This window comes from Carcharodon carcharias, chromosome 28, assembly GCF_017639515.1.
Source record: "Carcharodon carcharias isolate sCarCar2 chromosome 28, sCarCar2.pri, whole genome shotgun sequence".
NCBI lineage: Eukaryota > Metazoa > Chordata > Chondrichthyes > Lamniformes > Lamnidae > Carcharodon > Carcharodon carcharias.
In genome coordinates this window covers 6716562-6734081 of record NC_054494.1, presented here as the reverse complement: position 1 = coordinate 6734081, position 17520 = coordinate 6716562, and the positions used below count along the sequence as shown (strand labels likewise).

General features: G+C 46.0%; 1 protein-coding gene across 1 annotated transcript in view; it reads left to right on the top strand.

Moving 5' to 3' along the window:
* The window catches only part of LOC121270718 (tolloid-like protein 2), a 689999-nt gene that overhangs the window by 30432 nt on the left and 642047 nt on the right, over positions 1 to 17520 (top strand). The window contains exon 2 of the mRNA XM_041176081.1: positions 16192 to 16302. Coding sequence (XP_041032015.1) covers positions 16192 to 16302 — 111 coding nt within the window. The remainder of the gene's footprint in view (positions 1 to 16191; positions 16303 to 17520) is intronic.

Genomic DNA, 17520 nt, shown 5'->3' with positions numbered 1-17520 from the left:
CTCACTCCCTGTTAGGACCCTGTCAGCCATCACCCTGAGATAGACCCTATTTGGGTGGCACTAAGAGCAGCCTTTAGGCCCCTCATTTTCTCACCTTACCACTATGCCCAGGACATTCTCACTTCACTCCTCCATGCCCCTGACCTACTCCACACCCCTCCCTCACAAGTTACTTGCCCTTGCCAGTCCCGAGCCACCATGCAAGCTGCCACTCTCATGCTCCCCTCCCTTGTGCTGTAGAGTTAAGGAAACCAACTCCACAAAGCCAGCATGGGGCATGCCATCCTTAAGTGACTGTGAACTGGATGCCATGAAATTTCTGTCCACTGCTGACTTTATCTTGAAGGTAGGACATAATTAAATTTACACTAATGGGTATTCATGAAATGCAAATGTATTCCAAGTAGAACCCCGCCCAGAGGCCAGTGTTATCCTCAACATGCCACAAACACGTCGCTCACTTTATCACCTCAACCCTCCATTGGGAAATCAAAGTTTCCCATCCTGTCCAACCAAGTCACATTTCCCACCCTTATAAAGTCCCCCCCACCCCCGGAGGGTAGAATGTGAGGCTGGTGAGGGGTGCACTGGAATAGTCAAGCCTGGAGGTAAGTAAGCCATGAATGAGGATTCAACAAAACAGCACATGAGCTGAGATAGGGGTGAGCTGTGTGATGTTACTGAGGTACCACCATGCAATATGTGGCATGTTGGGTAAGAAGGTGGGGAGTCTGTACTCCTGGGTCAGAGTGTGTCTACACCACCACCCCTCCGGACCAGTGTATCTATCTCCAGATCTCTCTGCTCCTCCCCTCCTGTTAGATGTGAGATCTCTGTGGCATTAAGCACTGTATTATAGTCTATTTTCTTGTCTCTCGCCCCTGGAATATATTGCCAAACACTGTTTCTGTGAGGGTGGTGTCCCTTTAATAGAAATAGATTCTCAGTGTGGCCACTGTTTGCCTGTGGTGTTTGGTTTGAAAGCCCCCAGTGCATGAATGTGAAACGTAGCAGTGCATGGTGCTGTGTCAGTGGACAATCCCTCTATTGTTTGGACACAGCATGCTCCTGCCAAAGTTTATTAATGTGACCTGAATATTTATCTAGTGAATGACTGCACTCAGGAAACACTGTTCAATTCAATATTGTTTCTGTGGCTTTCGAGTTTTCAGTCTTTGGAGTTAATTAACTTTTCTCTGGCGATAGTCTTGCACTTTATGCGGTTCTCACTCAGAATGTGTCTTGAATAACTGCAGTGCTCAGCCACTTAGCTGCAACGTTTTCAATCTATTAGCTCACTGTATGGAAAGAATAACTTGAATTTAAATAGCATTTTTCACAACTATCAAAGGTCTCAAAGTGCTTTGCAGCTAATGTTCTAATTTTGAAGTCTGGTCAGTGTCATAATGCAACTTATGCACAGCAAGATCCCACCGACAATAATGTAGCATTGACCACATCATCTGTTTCAGGGGGTATTGATTGAGGGATAATTATTGGACCCCGGGGAGAATACCACCCCCCCCCCACCCCTGCTCTTCTTCGAAATAGTCCCGTGGGTTCTTTTGCACATGCGCAAGCAGTAGGGGCCTTAGTTTAACGTCTCGACGGAAAGATGGCACCTCCAGCAGTGCAGCACTCCCTCGGTACTGTACTGCAGTGCCAGCCTTTATTATTGCCCTCATGCCCAGGAATGAGACTTGAACCTAGAACCTTGTGACCCAGAGGTGAGAGTGTTACCCACAGACTCACAGTTGATACTCAAATGGATCGTTTTGCTTCATTTATGGGATTGGAGGGGGTGGCGGGGTGGTGGGGTTGGTGGGGGGCAGGGACGGTGAGGGCTTGTACCCCGCATCTCCAGGCTGCAAGTTGCTGATGTCAATAAACAGCTTGGCTTAATGGTTCAGAGGGTGAGGCAAGACTCGGATGTACTGAGCTACACAGACTGAGTGAGCAGACCTCAGCCAGAGTAGCCATTGGACACGTCCTGACCTTTGTCTTGTAATCCACACTGGAAAGCAGGTCCCTGTTCAGAACAGGAGTCTGGCGGGGGTGGGGGGGTATGGTACGGGTGCAGTTAGTTATGATTCCTCTCTGGGTACATGGCCAGTTGGGTGTGCTTGCAGAGGCTTGCCTGCACCTAAGAGCCAAACCCCAATGCCTGTGGCATGTAAACTGGTACAAGTTGATGTGTAAGCGATCACAATGAGAGTCAGCAGACTGTATGATAGTGAACAGACTGTACGATAGTGAGCAGGCTGTACGATAGTGAACAGACTGTACGATAGTGAGCAGGCTGTACGATAGTGAACAGACTGTACGATAGTGAGCAGGCTGTACGATAGTGAACAGACTGTACGATAGTGAACAGGCTGTATGATGGTGAACAGGCTGTATGATAGTGATCAGACTGAATGATAGTGAGCAGATTGTATGATAGTGAACAGACTATATGATAGTGAACAGGCTGTATGATAGTGAGCAGACTGTATGATAGTGAACAGACTATATGATAGTGAACAGGCTGTATGATAGTGGGCAGACTGTATGACAGTGAGCAGACTATATGATAGTGAGCAGACTGTATGATAGTGAACAGACTATATGATAGTGAACAGACTATATGATAGTGGGCAGACTGTATGACAGTGAGCAGACTATATGATAGTGAGCAGACTGTATGATAGTGAACAGACTATATGATAGTGAGCAGGCTGTACGATAGTGAACAGGCTGTATGATAGGGAGCAGACTGTATGATAGTGAGCAGACTGTATGATAGTGAACAGACTATATGATAATGAACAGGCTGTATGATAGTGGGCAGACTGTATGATAGTGAGCAGACTGTATGATAGTGAACAGACTATATGATAATGAACAGGCTGTATGATAGGGGGCAGACTGTATGATAGTGGGCAGACTGTATGATAGTGAACAGACTATATGATAGTGAGCAGGCTGTACGATAGTGAACAGGCTGTATGATAGTGAACAGACTGTATGATAGTGATCAGGCTGTACGATAGTGAACAGGCTATATGATAGTGATCAGACTGAATGATAGTGAACAGACTGTATGATAGTGAACAGACTGTACGATAGTGATCAGGCTGTACGATAGTGATCAGACTGAATGATAGTGAACAGACTGTATGATAGTGAACAGACTATATGATAGTGAGCAGGCTGTACGATAGTGAACAGGCTGTACGATAGTGAGCAGACTGTATGATAGTGAACAGACTATATGATAGTGAACAGACTGTATGATAGTGATCAGACTGAATGATAGTGAACAGACTGTATGATAGTGAACAGACTGTACAATAGTGAACAGGCTGTATGATAGTGAGCAGACTGTATGATAGTGAACAGACTATATGATAGTGAACAGACTGTATGATAGTGAACAGACTGTATGATAGTGAACAGACTATGTGATAGTGAACAGGCTGTACGATAGTAAACAGACTGTATGATAGTGATCAGACTGAATGATAGTGGGCAGACTGTATGATAGTGAACAGACTATATGATAGTGAACAGACTGTATGATAGTGAACAGACTATATGATAGTGAGCAGGCTGTACGATAGTGAACAGGCTGTATGATAGTGAACAGACTGTATGATAGTGATCAGACTGAATGATAGTGGGCAGACTGTATGATAGTGAACAGACTATATGATAGTGGGCAGACTGTATGATAGTGAACAGACTATATGATAGTGGGCAGACTGTATGATAGTGAACAGACTATATGAGAGTCAGCAGGTAGCTTGATAGTCAAGAGACTGTATGATAGTGATCAGACACTATGATGGTCAGCAGACTGTATGATGGTCAGCAGACTGTGATATTGAGCATACTGTATGATAATGAGCAGACTGTATGATGGTCAGTAGACTATGATATTGAGTAGACTGTATGATAGTGAACAACATTTACATCTGCGACACCCTACCTCGCCTGACATTCCGGGGGGGGGGAGTATTGATCAGGAGCTTGGGCTGACTCTTCTCCTCCCTTGCTCAGGGGGACTGAGGCCAATTATAGCACCTGAGCTGTTGCAGCGATCAAGAACTGCTGACTGTGCTCTGTTTCTGAGCAGCACACTGGGAAGCAAGTCTTTCAGCGTCTGTCCTGCATCTGCGAGAGCGACTCCAGGACAGAGAGCTAACTTTACATTTCTCACAGTGTCTCTCAGGAGCGTTTTCAATGCTACCTTAGCCTCTCTGCTCCAGGCCTTAAACTGTGGGATGTCCCCGATATCAGATTTGACATTGGATACGGGATTAAAAAGTTCCTTTGACTTTCTCGTTGAATTTTGTTCCTGCCTCGCATAAGGTACTGGCTGCTCCTGGGTGTAAATAAACAAGGCTCAGTGATCCACCTGATCCCCCTCCAGTGGATCACCGTGTGATTAACCACAGCCACCATCAGAGTTAAACCCACGGTGATAAAAACAAAAAAACTGCGGATGCTGGAAATCCAAAACAAAAACAGAATTACCTGGAAAAACTCAGCAGGTCTGGCAGCATCGGCGGAGAAGAAAAGAGTTGACGTTTCGAGTCCTCATGACCCTTCGACAGAACTGTCGAAGGGTCATGAGGACTCGAAACGTCAACTCTTTTCTTCTCCGCCGATGCTGCCAGACCTGCTGAGTTTTTCCAGGTAATTCTGTTTTTGTTTTAAACCCACGGTGGTTGGTGAGCAGAGTGCCTGTACACTTTGCAGGTCCCTGAGCATCCACAGGAACTGTGGATGTATTTTGTTTTCTTTCCAGCTCAAAGACTTTGTAGAATCAGAGAATGATATGTCTCAGAAGGAGGCCATTCAGTCCATCGTGCTTGTTCTGGTCTTTTGAAGGAACTATCTTATTTAAACGCACTCCCCTGCTCTTCCCCATAATCCTACAAATTTCTCACTTCCAATTTTTATTCAGTTCCATTTGAAAGTTATTATCTGGGTCTTTGGCCAATTCCCTTAAAATCTGACCTCTGGTTACTGACACCTCTGCTTCTGGAAACAGCTTCTCCTTATTTACTCTAGTAAAGCCCCTCATGATTTTGGACACCACCAGTAAATCTCCCCGTAACCTTCTCTCCTCTAAGGAGAGCAATCCCAACTTCTCTAGTCTCTCCACATCACGGACGACTCAAGTTACTGGTGCCATTCCTGTAAATCTCCTCTGCAACCTCTCCAAGATCTTGACACCTTTCTTACTGAGTGATGCCCAGAATTGGACACAGCTCCCCAGCTGGGATCTAACCAGCGTTTAATGAAGGTTTAGCAAAGGTTTGGTGCTTTGGATTCTGCGCCCCCATTTATAAAGCTAAGGATCCTGTATGCTTAAGTAAAAGCTGTGTCAACCTATCCAGCAACCATCCCAGGTTTCTGTACGTCCACCTCAACAACAACCTGCACCTATATAGCACCTTTCACATAGCAAAACCTCCCAACATGTACCACAGCAGCATTAGCAAATGAAATTTGACAGCAAGCTATGGAAGGAGATATTAAGGCTGATGTAGGTTTTATACGGCATTTTCGAAATTGTGGGCCATGACCCCCAGTGGGGTTACGGGACATGATTTTGAGATCACGGACTCTGAGGCAGCAATGGCTGCTCTGGAGCTAGCAGCTGCGAGGCCCCTTTAAATTCTTGCCTTTTTTTTTCTAATGGTGGGCATGGCCTAATGGACAGCTCTTTGAGAGCTGATTGCTGCTGTAAAAAAACGCTGGCGGAAAGAACAATTTCTATCCCGTTATCCCGTCCGACCGGCACCTGTACCATCCCCTTCGCCCTGCTCAACAAATGAAAGCCCCCCCTCCCCCCCTCACTCACTCCCCACCACACTCAACAGCTCTCATATCTCCAAAATTTTCATGCTGGGGCAGTAAAATGGGGTCACACTGAGAGAAAGTTTGGGAAGCGCTGAATGAATGAGTGTGTTTAAGGGAGAAAGAGAGGTTAAAAAAAAACAGGGAGCTTTAGGAGAGAATTCCAGAAATTAGAACCTCAGCAACTGAAGGCAGTGATGGAACAATTAAAATCGAGGATACTCGAGAGGCCAGAATTGGAGGAGCACAGTTTTATCCTTTCATGAGATGTGTGTGTCGCTGGCTGGGCCAGCATTTATTACCCATCCCTAATTGCCCTTGAGAAGGTGGCGGTGAGCTGTCTTCTTGAACCGCTGCAGTCCATGTGGTGTAGGTACACCCACAGTGCTGTTAGGGAGGGAGTTCCAGGATTTTGACCCAGCGATAGTGAAGGAACGGTGATATATTTCCAAGTCAGGATGGTGAGTGGCTTGGAGGGGAACTTCCAGGTGGTGATGTTCCCATGTGTCTGCTGCCCTTGTCCTTCTGTGTGGTAGGGGTTTAAGGGAGGGGTGGCACTTCTCACAGGTGGGCTTGCTGCAGCCTTTGGAGTGTCTCATTCTGTATTGGTCTTCGCCTTCACCCAACTCTCACCTGTGGCTCTGAGTAGCTGTTAGCATGTGACAGTGGACACGCCCCCATAAATTGCTTCAAGAGAGGAGCCCAACCAGGGTGAGGGCACCCTCAGGCCTCCTACCCATGCGCAATTTGGGGATTTGTCTATCCTGGCACACGGAGACTGATTCTGGGAGTCTGAGCGGATGAGACCAATCTAAGGTCCAATGGCCTTGAAGATGGGCCAGCGCCATGTTGTGGAACACATATAATATGACGAGACGCAGAAGATGTCTGGTCACCCACTGCACCTGGATCTATCTCCAGCCAGCTGGTTTTGCCATTGGACCAAGATAGGTCATGATGAGAGAGTGAGGCTGACGATGTGTGACTCTCCCTCAATACAATCCAATTCACACGCAGGTCATATTCACCGTCTTTCCATCACTTGTTATCCATTATCTATCACAAATCCCGAGGCAGCAACTTGTCCAAAACTCAGTCGCCTGTGGGATCCTGTCCTATTTGCATCAGAACTTTCAGGGCACAGATTGGCCTTAGCAGTAATTTACATACCCACCAGAAGCCTACCAAACACCCCAGATGATCAACGTGGTCATCTTCAACTCAAAGGACAGACAAGAGAGCGAGAGGGGGTGGTGGATAGAACTCACTTGGAAGATGCTGTCAATGAAGGCTTACTGTGTTCCTGCAGTGCACCTTATAGATGGTACACGCTGCTGTCACTGTATGTCAGTGGTGTTGGAGTGAGTGTTTGAGGTGGTTAATGGGGTGCCAATCATGCGGGGCTGTTTTGTCATGGATGGTGTCGAGCTTCTTGAGTGTTGTGGGAGCTGCACTCATCCAGGCAGGTGGGGAGTATCCCATCACACTCCTGACTTGTGCCTTGTAGATGGTGGACAGGCTTTGGGGAGCCAGGAGGTGAGTTACTCTCCACAGAATTCTCAGCCTTTGACCAGCTGTTGTAGCCACAGTATTTATAAGGCTGGTTCAGTTAAGTTTCTCGTAAATGAATTAACACCCTAGGATGTTGAAATTGGGGGATTCAGTGATGGTAATGCCATTGGATGTCAAGGGGAGATGGTAGATTCTCTCCTGTTGGAGGTGGTCATTGCCTGGCACTTGTGTGGTGTGAATGTTACTTGCCACTTGTCAGCCCAAGCCTGGATATTATCCAGGTCTTGCTGCATTTGGACATGGGCTGCTTCAGTATCTGAGGAGTCATGAATGGTGCTGAACATTGTGTAATCATCAGTGAACATCCCCACTTCTGACCTTATGATGAACGGAAGGTCATTGATGAAGCAGCTGAAGATGGTTGGGTTGAGGACACTACCCTGAGGAACTCCTGCAGTGATGTCCTGGAACTGAGATAATTGGTCTTCAACCATCTTCCATTGTGCTGAGTATGACTTCAACCAATGGAGAGTTTTCCTCTGATTCCCATTGACTTCAACTTGCTAGGCTCCTTGTTGCCGAGGGCAGTCTCTCTCACCTCACATCTGGAATTCAGCTCTTTTGTCCAGGTTTGCATCAAGGCTGTGATGGAGCTGAGTGGCCCTGGCGGAACCCAAACTGAAACATTGGTGAGCAGGTTATTGCTGAGTAAGTGCCACTTGATAGCACTGTTGACACCACGGTCCATCACTGCTGGTGGTCGAGAGTAGACTGATGGGGCTGAACGCGTGGGTCTGAGAGGGATCATTCACTCGGCACATCTGGCTGATGATGGTTTCTGATATATCAGGAAGTTGTGGGGCTAGAGGAAATTAAAAGGGATAAGGAGGACCAAGGACACAGATGGGTTTGAAAGCAAGGATGAGAATTTTAAAATGGAGGAGCTGCTTGAACAGAAGCTAATATAAGTCAGTAAATGGGAAGCAGAGTTTGGATAAGCTCAAGGTTCCTGAGGACAGAGTTTGGGAGGCTGGACAGGGGTGTGCTGCTGTGATCAAGTCTAGAAGTAATAAAGTCATCGCTGAGGGTTTCTGTAGTAGATGAGCTGAGGCAGGGTAAAGCCCAGTGCTCTGATAGGTAATCTCAGCAATGGCCCAGATATGTGGTTGGAAGTGCATCTTGTGGTCAAACATGACATAAAGGTTGCAGCCAGTTTAACTCAGTCTCAGACAGTTGTCAAGAAGAGAGATGACGTCAGGAGCTAGGGAATAAAGTTTGTAGCAGGGATTGGAGGCAATGAATGGAAGCTGGGCAAGAACCTGGTAATTTGGAGACAGTGGAGAGGTTGAGAGGGGTGGTGAAGAGGGTCATCACATGTGGAAACAAACCCTGTTTTTGGATGATGTCAAGGAACAAAGAACAAAGAAAAGTACAGCACAGGAACAGGCCCTTCGGCCCTCCAAGCCTGCGCCGATCATATTGCCCATCAACTAAAACGTTTTGCACTTCCGGGGTCTGTATCCCTCTATTCCCATCCTATTCATGTATTTGTCAAGCTGCCTCTTAAACACAACTATAGTACCAGCTTCCACCACCTCCTCTGACAGCGAACTCCAGACACTCACTACCCTTTGCGTAAAAAACTTGCCCCACACATCTCCTCCATAGTTTTTTCCTCTCACCTTAAATCTATGTCCCCTAGTAATTGACCCTTCCACCCTGGGAAAAAGCTTCTGACTATCTACTCTGTCCATGCCACTCATAATTTTGTAAGCTTCTATCAAGTCGCCCCTCAATCTCCGTCGCTCCATTGAGAACAATCCGAGTTTCTCCAACCTCTCCTCATAGCTAATAACCTCCAGACCAGGCAGCATCCTGGTAAACCTTCTCTGCACCCTCTCCAATGCCTCCATATCCTTCTGGTAATGTGGTGACCAGAATTGCACGCAATATTCCAAGTGTGGTCTAACTAAGGTTCTATACAGCTGCAGCATGACTTCCCAGCTTTTATACTCAATACCCCTGCCAATGAAGGCAAGCATGTCATATGCCTTCCTGACTACCTTATCCACCTGCGTTGCCACTTTCAGTGACCTGTGGACCTGTATACCCAGATCCGTCTGCCCGTCAATGCACCCAAGGGCAGCATGTAACAGAAATAGGAGGGACCAAGGATAGATCCCTGGGGGACACCAGAAGTCTCCCCATTCCTGCAACCCCATAAAAATGAGAGAAACCCTATATAGTTTATATTGCTTCCCTTCATCCCTCCTTCCAAAATGTATAATTTCACACCACCTGTCATCTGCTATGTATCCGCCCACTTCACCAGTCTGTCTTTGTCCTCCTGACACCTGTTATTCCCCTCCTCACTGTTCACCACATTTCCAAATTTCACATCATCTGCAATTTGAAATTATACCCAAGTCCAGGTCTTCTGCCCCAAGAATATCTCCATCTTGGTCCATCCTCACCCTTCCTTTGACTATTCTTTTACTCAAATTTACTTCATTCATGGGATGTGGGCGTCACTGGCAAGGCCAGTAGTTCTTGCCCATCACTAATTGCCCTTCAGGAGGCAGTGGTGAGCCACTGCCAACTTGCCAACTGCAGGGCCCTTTCAGAGTCAGCCACATTGCCTTGGGTCTGGAGTCACATGTAGGCCAGACCGGGTAAGGATGGCAGATTTCCTTCCCTAAAGAACATAAGTGGACAATTTTTATATGTCTACAAAAGACTGTGGTATTCCTTTTATATTAGTTGCTAATCTATTCTCACACACTTTTTTTCCTTCCTTACTTCTTCAGACCTGCCTTGCACTCTCTGTAGTGTAAGTCCGCAATTTATGTTGTAGTTCCGTTCCTGAAAAGTGCAACTTTAAATGAAGCGACTTTAAACGAATCAGATTTTCCCATCACAATCAATGTAAAAGCTGTAGTTAGGTTCCATAGGACCTTTCTCATCAGAAAAAAACCTTTAAAACATTATACCCCATAAGATAAAATACTTTACATTCCTACATTGGTAAAGGAAACAACTATTACATTAAAATCAATGAAACAACATAAAAGAAATGTGCTAACTTTATCCTTATGTCCCACTCACTGTCAGTCCTGCTTTCTGAACCTCCCGCTTGCCCTCCATCCTGCCCCCTGACCCTCCTGGTCACTGTGGGCCCTCCATCTCACTGAGCCTCCCGCTCTCTGCCTCTCCCGCTTCCTTCTCCTCTCCCCCTCGAACCGTCGCTGTGAGCGAGTGCTTTAGAGATGAGTGATGAGAAGTGGGAAGAGCAGCTTCGACTTGTGATAAGCCGGACGCTGGAGAGAGGACGGGTCAGGGAGCAGCAGATCCAAAATGGTGCCCATTGGTCATGTGACCCAACATCGAGCATGGTGTAAAATAACTCGAAAGTGAAACTTGGGATGCTAAATAAGAATATGGGCCCCGTTCGCTGCCAGATATTAAAGCGAAACGACTTAAAATGGGGACTTACTGTATTCAGCTTGATTCTCTGTTGTGAGCCTGGTGATTAGTGTAAACCTTTTCCTGTTTATTTTTAAGTCTCTACCTTTGGATTTCCATCCTTTCTCCTTCATTGGAATGTGCTAAGTCTGTTGAACAGTAGGATTGTTACAGCACAGGAGATCATTCAGCCCTTCCTACCCATGCCGGCTCTCTGTAAGAGCAATTTAGTGAGTTCCACTCCCCTACCCTTCCTGCTGGGCCCTGTAAATGTTATTCCTCCAGTGGCTTATCCAATTCCCTTCTGAAAATCACCATTGAACCTGCCTCCATCAGACTCTCAGGCAGCACATTCCAGATCCTGACCACTTGCTGTGTGTAAAGAAAAGTCTTCCCTTGTGTTGGATCTAGTTTTTTGCCAATCATTTTAAATCTGAGTCCTCTCATTCTCCCTATCCACTCTCTCCTGACCCCTCGTGATTTTGAATACCTCCATCCAATCACCTCTCAACCTTCTCTAAGGAGAACAGTTCCAACTTCTCCAATCTATCCATATAACTGAAGTTCCTCATCCCTGCAACCATTTTCATAAATCTTGTTTGCACCCTCTCTAAAGCCTTCAAACCCTTCCTAATCCATGGTGCCCAGAATTGGGAACACTACTCCTGCTGAAGCCAAAACAGTTTTTTTTATATTGAAATTCATTATAACTTCCTTTTTGCACTCTGCTGCTATTTATAAAGCCCAGGATCGCATATGCCTTTGTTAACCGCTTTCCCAGCCTGTCCTGCCACCTTCAATGATTTATGCACATATACCCCCAGGTCCCTCTGCTCCCACACCCACTTTCAAATTATACCTTTTATTTTATATTACCATTCCATGTTCTTCCTATCATAATGTACCACTTCACACTTTCAATTTCATCGAGCCATGTGCCCACCCATTCCACCAGCCTGTCTATATCCTGTTAAAATCTATCGCTATCCGCCTCACAGTTCACAATATTTACAAGTTTTGAGTTAGCTGCAAATTTTGGGGTTGTGTCCCATCCACCAAAGTTAAAGTAATTAATACATAACAAGTAAAGCAAGGGTCCTAACACTGATCCCTGGGGAATCCCACGATGAATCCGCCTCCAGTCCGAAAAGCAACTGTTCATTCTGTTTCCTGTCATTCAGCCAATTTCATGTCCATGACGCCACTTTCCCTTTTATTCCATGGGCTTCAACATTGCTGACAAGCTTGTTATGTGGCATTTATCAAATGGCTTTTGGAAGTTCATGTTCACCACATCAACCACATTACCCTCATCAACCATCTCTGTTACCTCACCAAACCTCTTTGAAGATCCCCCATTGCTCATTTACTATTTTACCTGGTAATCTCCAACCAGTTGAACCAGGTTCTCCCTATTGATTCTCTTATAACCCTTCACACCTCTCTGTAGGGAGCTCTCCTTATCCTGCTGTTCAGGATGTAATGGCATTCGATTCCCACATATTAACTATCCTGTCCCTCTCTGTGGGAGGTTTGTACTTGTTGATTATATTATGCCCTGGGCCTGTGGCTGCAAATAACCAGGTTGTAACTATTTAATTGGAATGCAGTTTGCAGAGATGAAAAGCCAGTGATTTACTCACTGTACTACCCAGTCTCTTAAGGAAAGATCTCTGAAATAATGGTTGAGTGTTTGATGGGATGATCTGGTTGGTGATTGTGGCTCTGAAAACCTATGTTTAATTACCAGGATGATGACATTAGTCGTGATCCTTCACTTAACGGAGTGGGTCATGTGAAGAGTGAAATCTTCCACTGGTGAGTACAAGCTGGGGAACACCAGCATGAGTATCTCGGCCATCGGTGCTGGTCCTCTGGAGCCAACCGCTGTGTAGCTTTATTGAGCAGAATAGCCACAGCCCAGCCATCGATGTCCAACTGAAAACTGCAGTGCTCTGTATCACTGGAAGCCTCAAGTCAGCCGTAGCACCCTCTCTGCCCATGCTGTTACACATCACTCCCCCATCCATTCACCATGACACTGTGTGACTCCAGCGAAGTTCCACCAATTGAAGAAAACATCCAGCGATTCCCTCAACACTGCTTAAAGTCACACCGGCCTGTCTGCACCCCTGTGTGGGTGCAGCAATAGGACTCCAACCCTGAAGAATCTTTGAAAACCCAATGGAGTTGACAAGAAGTCACAAACACCCTGTGACAGACTCAGTGCAGAGGATGTCCAGCTTTTATCTGCTGCAAGGCTCATGGACACCCTGAAATCGCAATCACACAAACCATGGTGAATAAGGACACCAGATGCACAAATGGAAAATGAAAACTCTCTACTGTAATCGCCCAAAACAGACCATAGGAAATATCGCAGCTTGATGCCTGGTAGGCAATAAACTCCACTCACTCTGGTGCAATTATCTAGCTTTAATCACCTGAATGCAAATTATAGTTGTTGCTCCACATTGACATCAGCAGATGAAGGAACAATTAGGCTCTTCAATGTACACAGCAGAACTCAGTTGCTTTCCCTGGATTACACTGTATTTGTGATTTTGTAAATACCTCTTTTAAACTGGAGGCAGCCAGCCAAGGATATATTGCTCTTGTGTTTAACGTTCCCTGATCTGTTAGTGGGAGCTCTACAAATCTGCCTCTTCTTGTTGTTACTAACATTCATATTGCTTCACCTTGCAGTAAAACAGCCCCGAGGTATTTCATAGGGACATTAATCAAACAAGATACCGAGCCATGGACAGGTGAATAAAGGCTCGGCCACAGGGGTAGGTTTTAAGGAGGAGGGTGGGGCGGAGGGGTGGAGAGGTGTAGGAAGGGAATTCCGGAACTTGGGGCCAAGGTATGGCCGCTGTTGGTGAAGCGATTAAACCCGTGGATGCACAAGAGGCCAGGATTAAAGGAGCGCAGATATCGCTGAGGATTATAGGTTTGGTCTCCAGCACTTTTCTGCCCTTATTGAGACAGCGAGCCCCCCAGTACCTCATTGTGCGGAGCTTCACTGCTCCAGCTTGGAGATAAAACTCTCCATCTTACCCTCACTCACTCACTCATTCTCCACTTGCGCACGTATATATCTTTCAGCAGGTGCCACTAGGTATTGAGCAGGAGTGGAAATTCTGACTGAAATGATTACCCACCAGTCAGAGTGACTCAGCAATTTGAGGGAGTTTATATCTTTGGTCTTGCTGTCTTTTTCTCCCATTTTTGTTATTTGTCCATCGCCCAGAGTCAATGGGTGAGCCTGGAGCCATTTAAACCCTTGTGGCAGGCTCCTTCTCCATTGAAAATGCAGTGTGCAGAGGCCAGGGTGTTGCTGGGTTGGGGGGACACAGTCTGTGCTTTCAGTGTTGTAACTGGGAGATGTTGCGGGTTCTCCTGGGTTCTCCTGGGTTAGGGAAGCGTAATTTCCTTTATTATATTTGTTCTTGGGATGCAAGCGTCGCTGGTTGGTCCAGCATTCATTACCCATCCCTAATCGCCCTTGAGAAGGTGGTGGTGAGCTGCCTTCTTGAACCGCTGCAGTCCATGTGGTGTAGGTACACCCCCAGTGCTGTTAGGGAGGGAGTTCCAGGATTTTGACCCAGTGACAGTGAAGGAATGGCATTTTGATCAGGGTTCGTGCTCCTGGTGATCCAGACTGGAATATGTGCTTGTGGTACTTTTGGAGGAAGATGGGACTGTGATGTTCTTCATGGTCAAATAGTGTTGTAGTTTTCAACTTGTGAATGGCCACTTGAATAGGGTTCAGGAGAATTGCCAGTGGGCTATATACGTAAAGAATTAATAGATTCTGGGGTGGGGGTGAGGTGGGGAGTGTGGCAGTGGGAGGGTGGGTTGTGGAGGTATAAAGGGGTAAAAATTCCTTTGAGTGGGAGCTTGAGCCCTTTATCCCAGTGACAGCCTTCAGAATCTCACAGCTTGTTTAAGTGTAGGGGTGGGATGTGGCTGCACTTACCAGACCTGCAGTCAGGGAAGTTTTTGTCCATTTCGGGTGTTAGATGTGCCCCTCGGTGTGCTGGTAAGGGAGGGGAATTCAAATGATTGAAGATCAATGAGACTGACCTCAAACTAATGCAGGAGAGGAGAGACTTCCACATGATGATGATTACCATGAACAAGATGATTCTCTGGAACTCCCCTGTACCAAATCCCAGTGTGTCTCACCTGAGACTAACACTGCCCTCTCTGCATCTCCCTTTAGCAGCTCTCTGATGACGATGTATTAAGTTTGTTTCAATGGCTTTCTGTAAAACACAGCAGGATTGCAGAGACCGAGGGATTATTTTTATGCATTTATAGAACACTGTCCTTGTTAATAGAATGCTCCAAAGTGTGACACAGCCAATGAAGTACATTTGGGGGTGTAGCCACTGTTGTAATGTAGAAAATACGTACCAGGCACTACGCAGGCACACACCAGGGCTGTGCACCTGGGCGAGACATTGGGACTGGTATCTGTGAAAACTTACTATAGTATAAGTGAGAGACTCGATCAAAATTTGAAACAGGGGCATTATACTGAGCCTTTATAAAGCCCTGGTTAGACTACAACTAGAGTATTGCATCTGGTTCTGGTCACTACACTTCAGGATGGATGTGAGGGTCCAGAAAGGATGAAAGAAGATTGACCACAATGGTCCCAGGGGTGAGGGATTTTAGCGACAGGGTTAGGTTAGAGAAACTGTTCTCCTTGGAGTAAAGGAGGTTGATGGGAGATTAATAGAGGCGGACAAGATAATGACAGGTTTAGATAAGGTCGACAAGGAAAAGCTGATCCCATTGGCTGAAGGTACAACAACTAAGGGTTACAGATTTCAGGCTTTGGGCAGGGGGTGGGGGGGTGATGTAAGGAACTTGTTTACCCCGTGAGCCACCCAGCAGATGCCCAGGATCATCGATGGACCAGGCCACAGGGTAGGGTGGGGGTTGGAAGGTGTGACTGGTGGGGTTGGAAGAAAGGGGAGGGGGATGGCTTTCAGTGGGGTTTTGCATTTTGGGCTTCTCGCTTGGCGACTGCCCTGGGGCAGGCTGGGTAATCACCAGAATGAGGCCCACTTAACCGTGTTGGGGCAGGAAGGCCATACACGAGCCTTCCCACCCCTGACTTAGTCGGGACACCCTGCACCCTCTAGCCCGATTAAATGCCCCCCCTCCAAACTCATCTTGGGGAAGGGCATTAAATTCCACCCTCTGACTCTAAAAGCACAGAGACAATCGGAATAAAGGAACTGTCGTCCATATTCGCAAATCCTGTTCCCTCTCCGAGTTATTTTTGTTGCACAGGTTTGATGTTTTACAGCCGTCGAACCCACTCTGCTTCTTTTTGCTCTATTTTAACAGTGCGTTTCTGGGGAGATATCGCCTTGGATGAAGAAGATATGAAATATTTTCAGATTGATGGGACCGCAGAATTGGAGACACAGGGAATCAGAAGGACAGGGCAGACATCTGGTAAGTGCCCCTAAACTAACAGGTTTGCTGAGGGCGTGAGAAAAAGCCACAAACAAGGAGATTCTTTGGGTGTAGAATACTTCGTTGATAAAGGAAACTGCTTGTAGTTTTAAGATATCTTAGATAAATAAAGTGTCAGAAACCCATCAAAAGAGCCATTATAAGGAGTGTAATAATGAAAAAAGCAAAGGAGGAAAATATTCAGCGAAACATTAATATAAAATGAGACTTGCTAAAGATGAGGTGGGCGGAGACAATTATTAGCTTGTTGGTGGAATTAGTGGAGATATTTAATAATAACATTGGTGTCTATTGGAGGTCAGAGGAAGTGAATGCTGAAGGGGTTGAGAGTGAGCTGAGTGACTATTGTGTTAGATAAAAGGAAAGTTTAAGATCAGTTCCTTAAGCTAACGGAAGATTAAAAGCCAGGACCAAACTGGATCCATCCTCAGATCCTGAGGGAGGAGATTAGAAATATCCCAGAAATTATGTTTCAGGCTGTACTGTATGTATTTTGTTATGATTGCGGTGGAGACCAGGTGATTTATTTTAAAAATAAGAAATCTGAAATCCCAGTTATTTGCTAAGAGAATGAAGCCACAAGATTCCATGGTTCAAAATAGAAGAATTTTTAGTAACAAGAGTCAAATAAAGCAAACAGCTCCTATCTTGGATAATCGCCTATACACCTGGAGTAAGTTAAACATGAATTAACAGGTAAATTGTGGTCAATTTTAATCTAAACTATAAGTTACACATTAAAGGGCAGATACAAGTAAGATGCATCTTACAAATTGGCTTGACAGTCCATTCAGCGTATGGACCAGTAAATTCAGTCACACACTCCTTCAAAACTCAGTCTTCCTTAGAAAAAATTGTTCAGCTCCTCTCCTTCGAGGAGCTTGCCTAATCCTCACCCCACAGCTGCACACAACCAACTTGAATTTCACAGGCACAGTCTTCCCCAGAAATGGCCCACGTCTGCAGAATTTCCACAACTCGGTCTGGATAGTGTAGATCCGTCAATGTTATCTTCAAGTAACAGAAACAGTGACTGAATGTTTGCTTATTCTCAGCTTCTGGGTCTAGCCTCTGTTTTCACCTTGCCTGGACTACACCATTGAGCTCATCAACCAGCCTGGATGGCTCTACGCCCCCTTATATAGTCTCAGCCAGATTCAGTCTGCCCAGATGTTTTGGTTTCCAATCTCAGTTTCC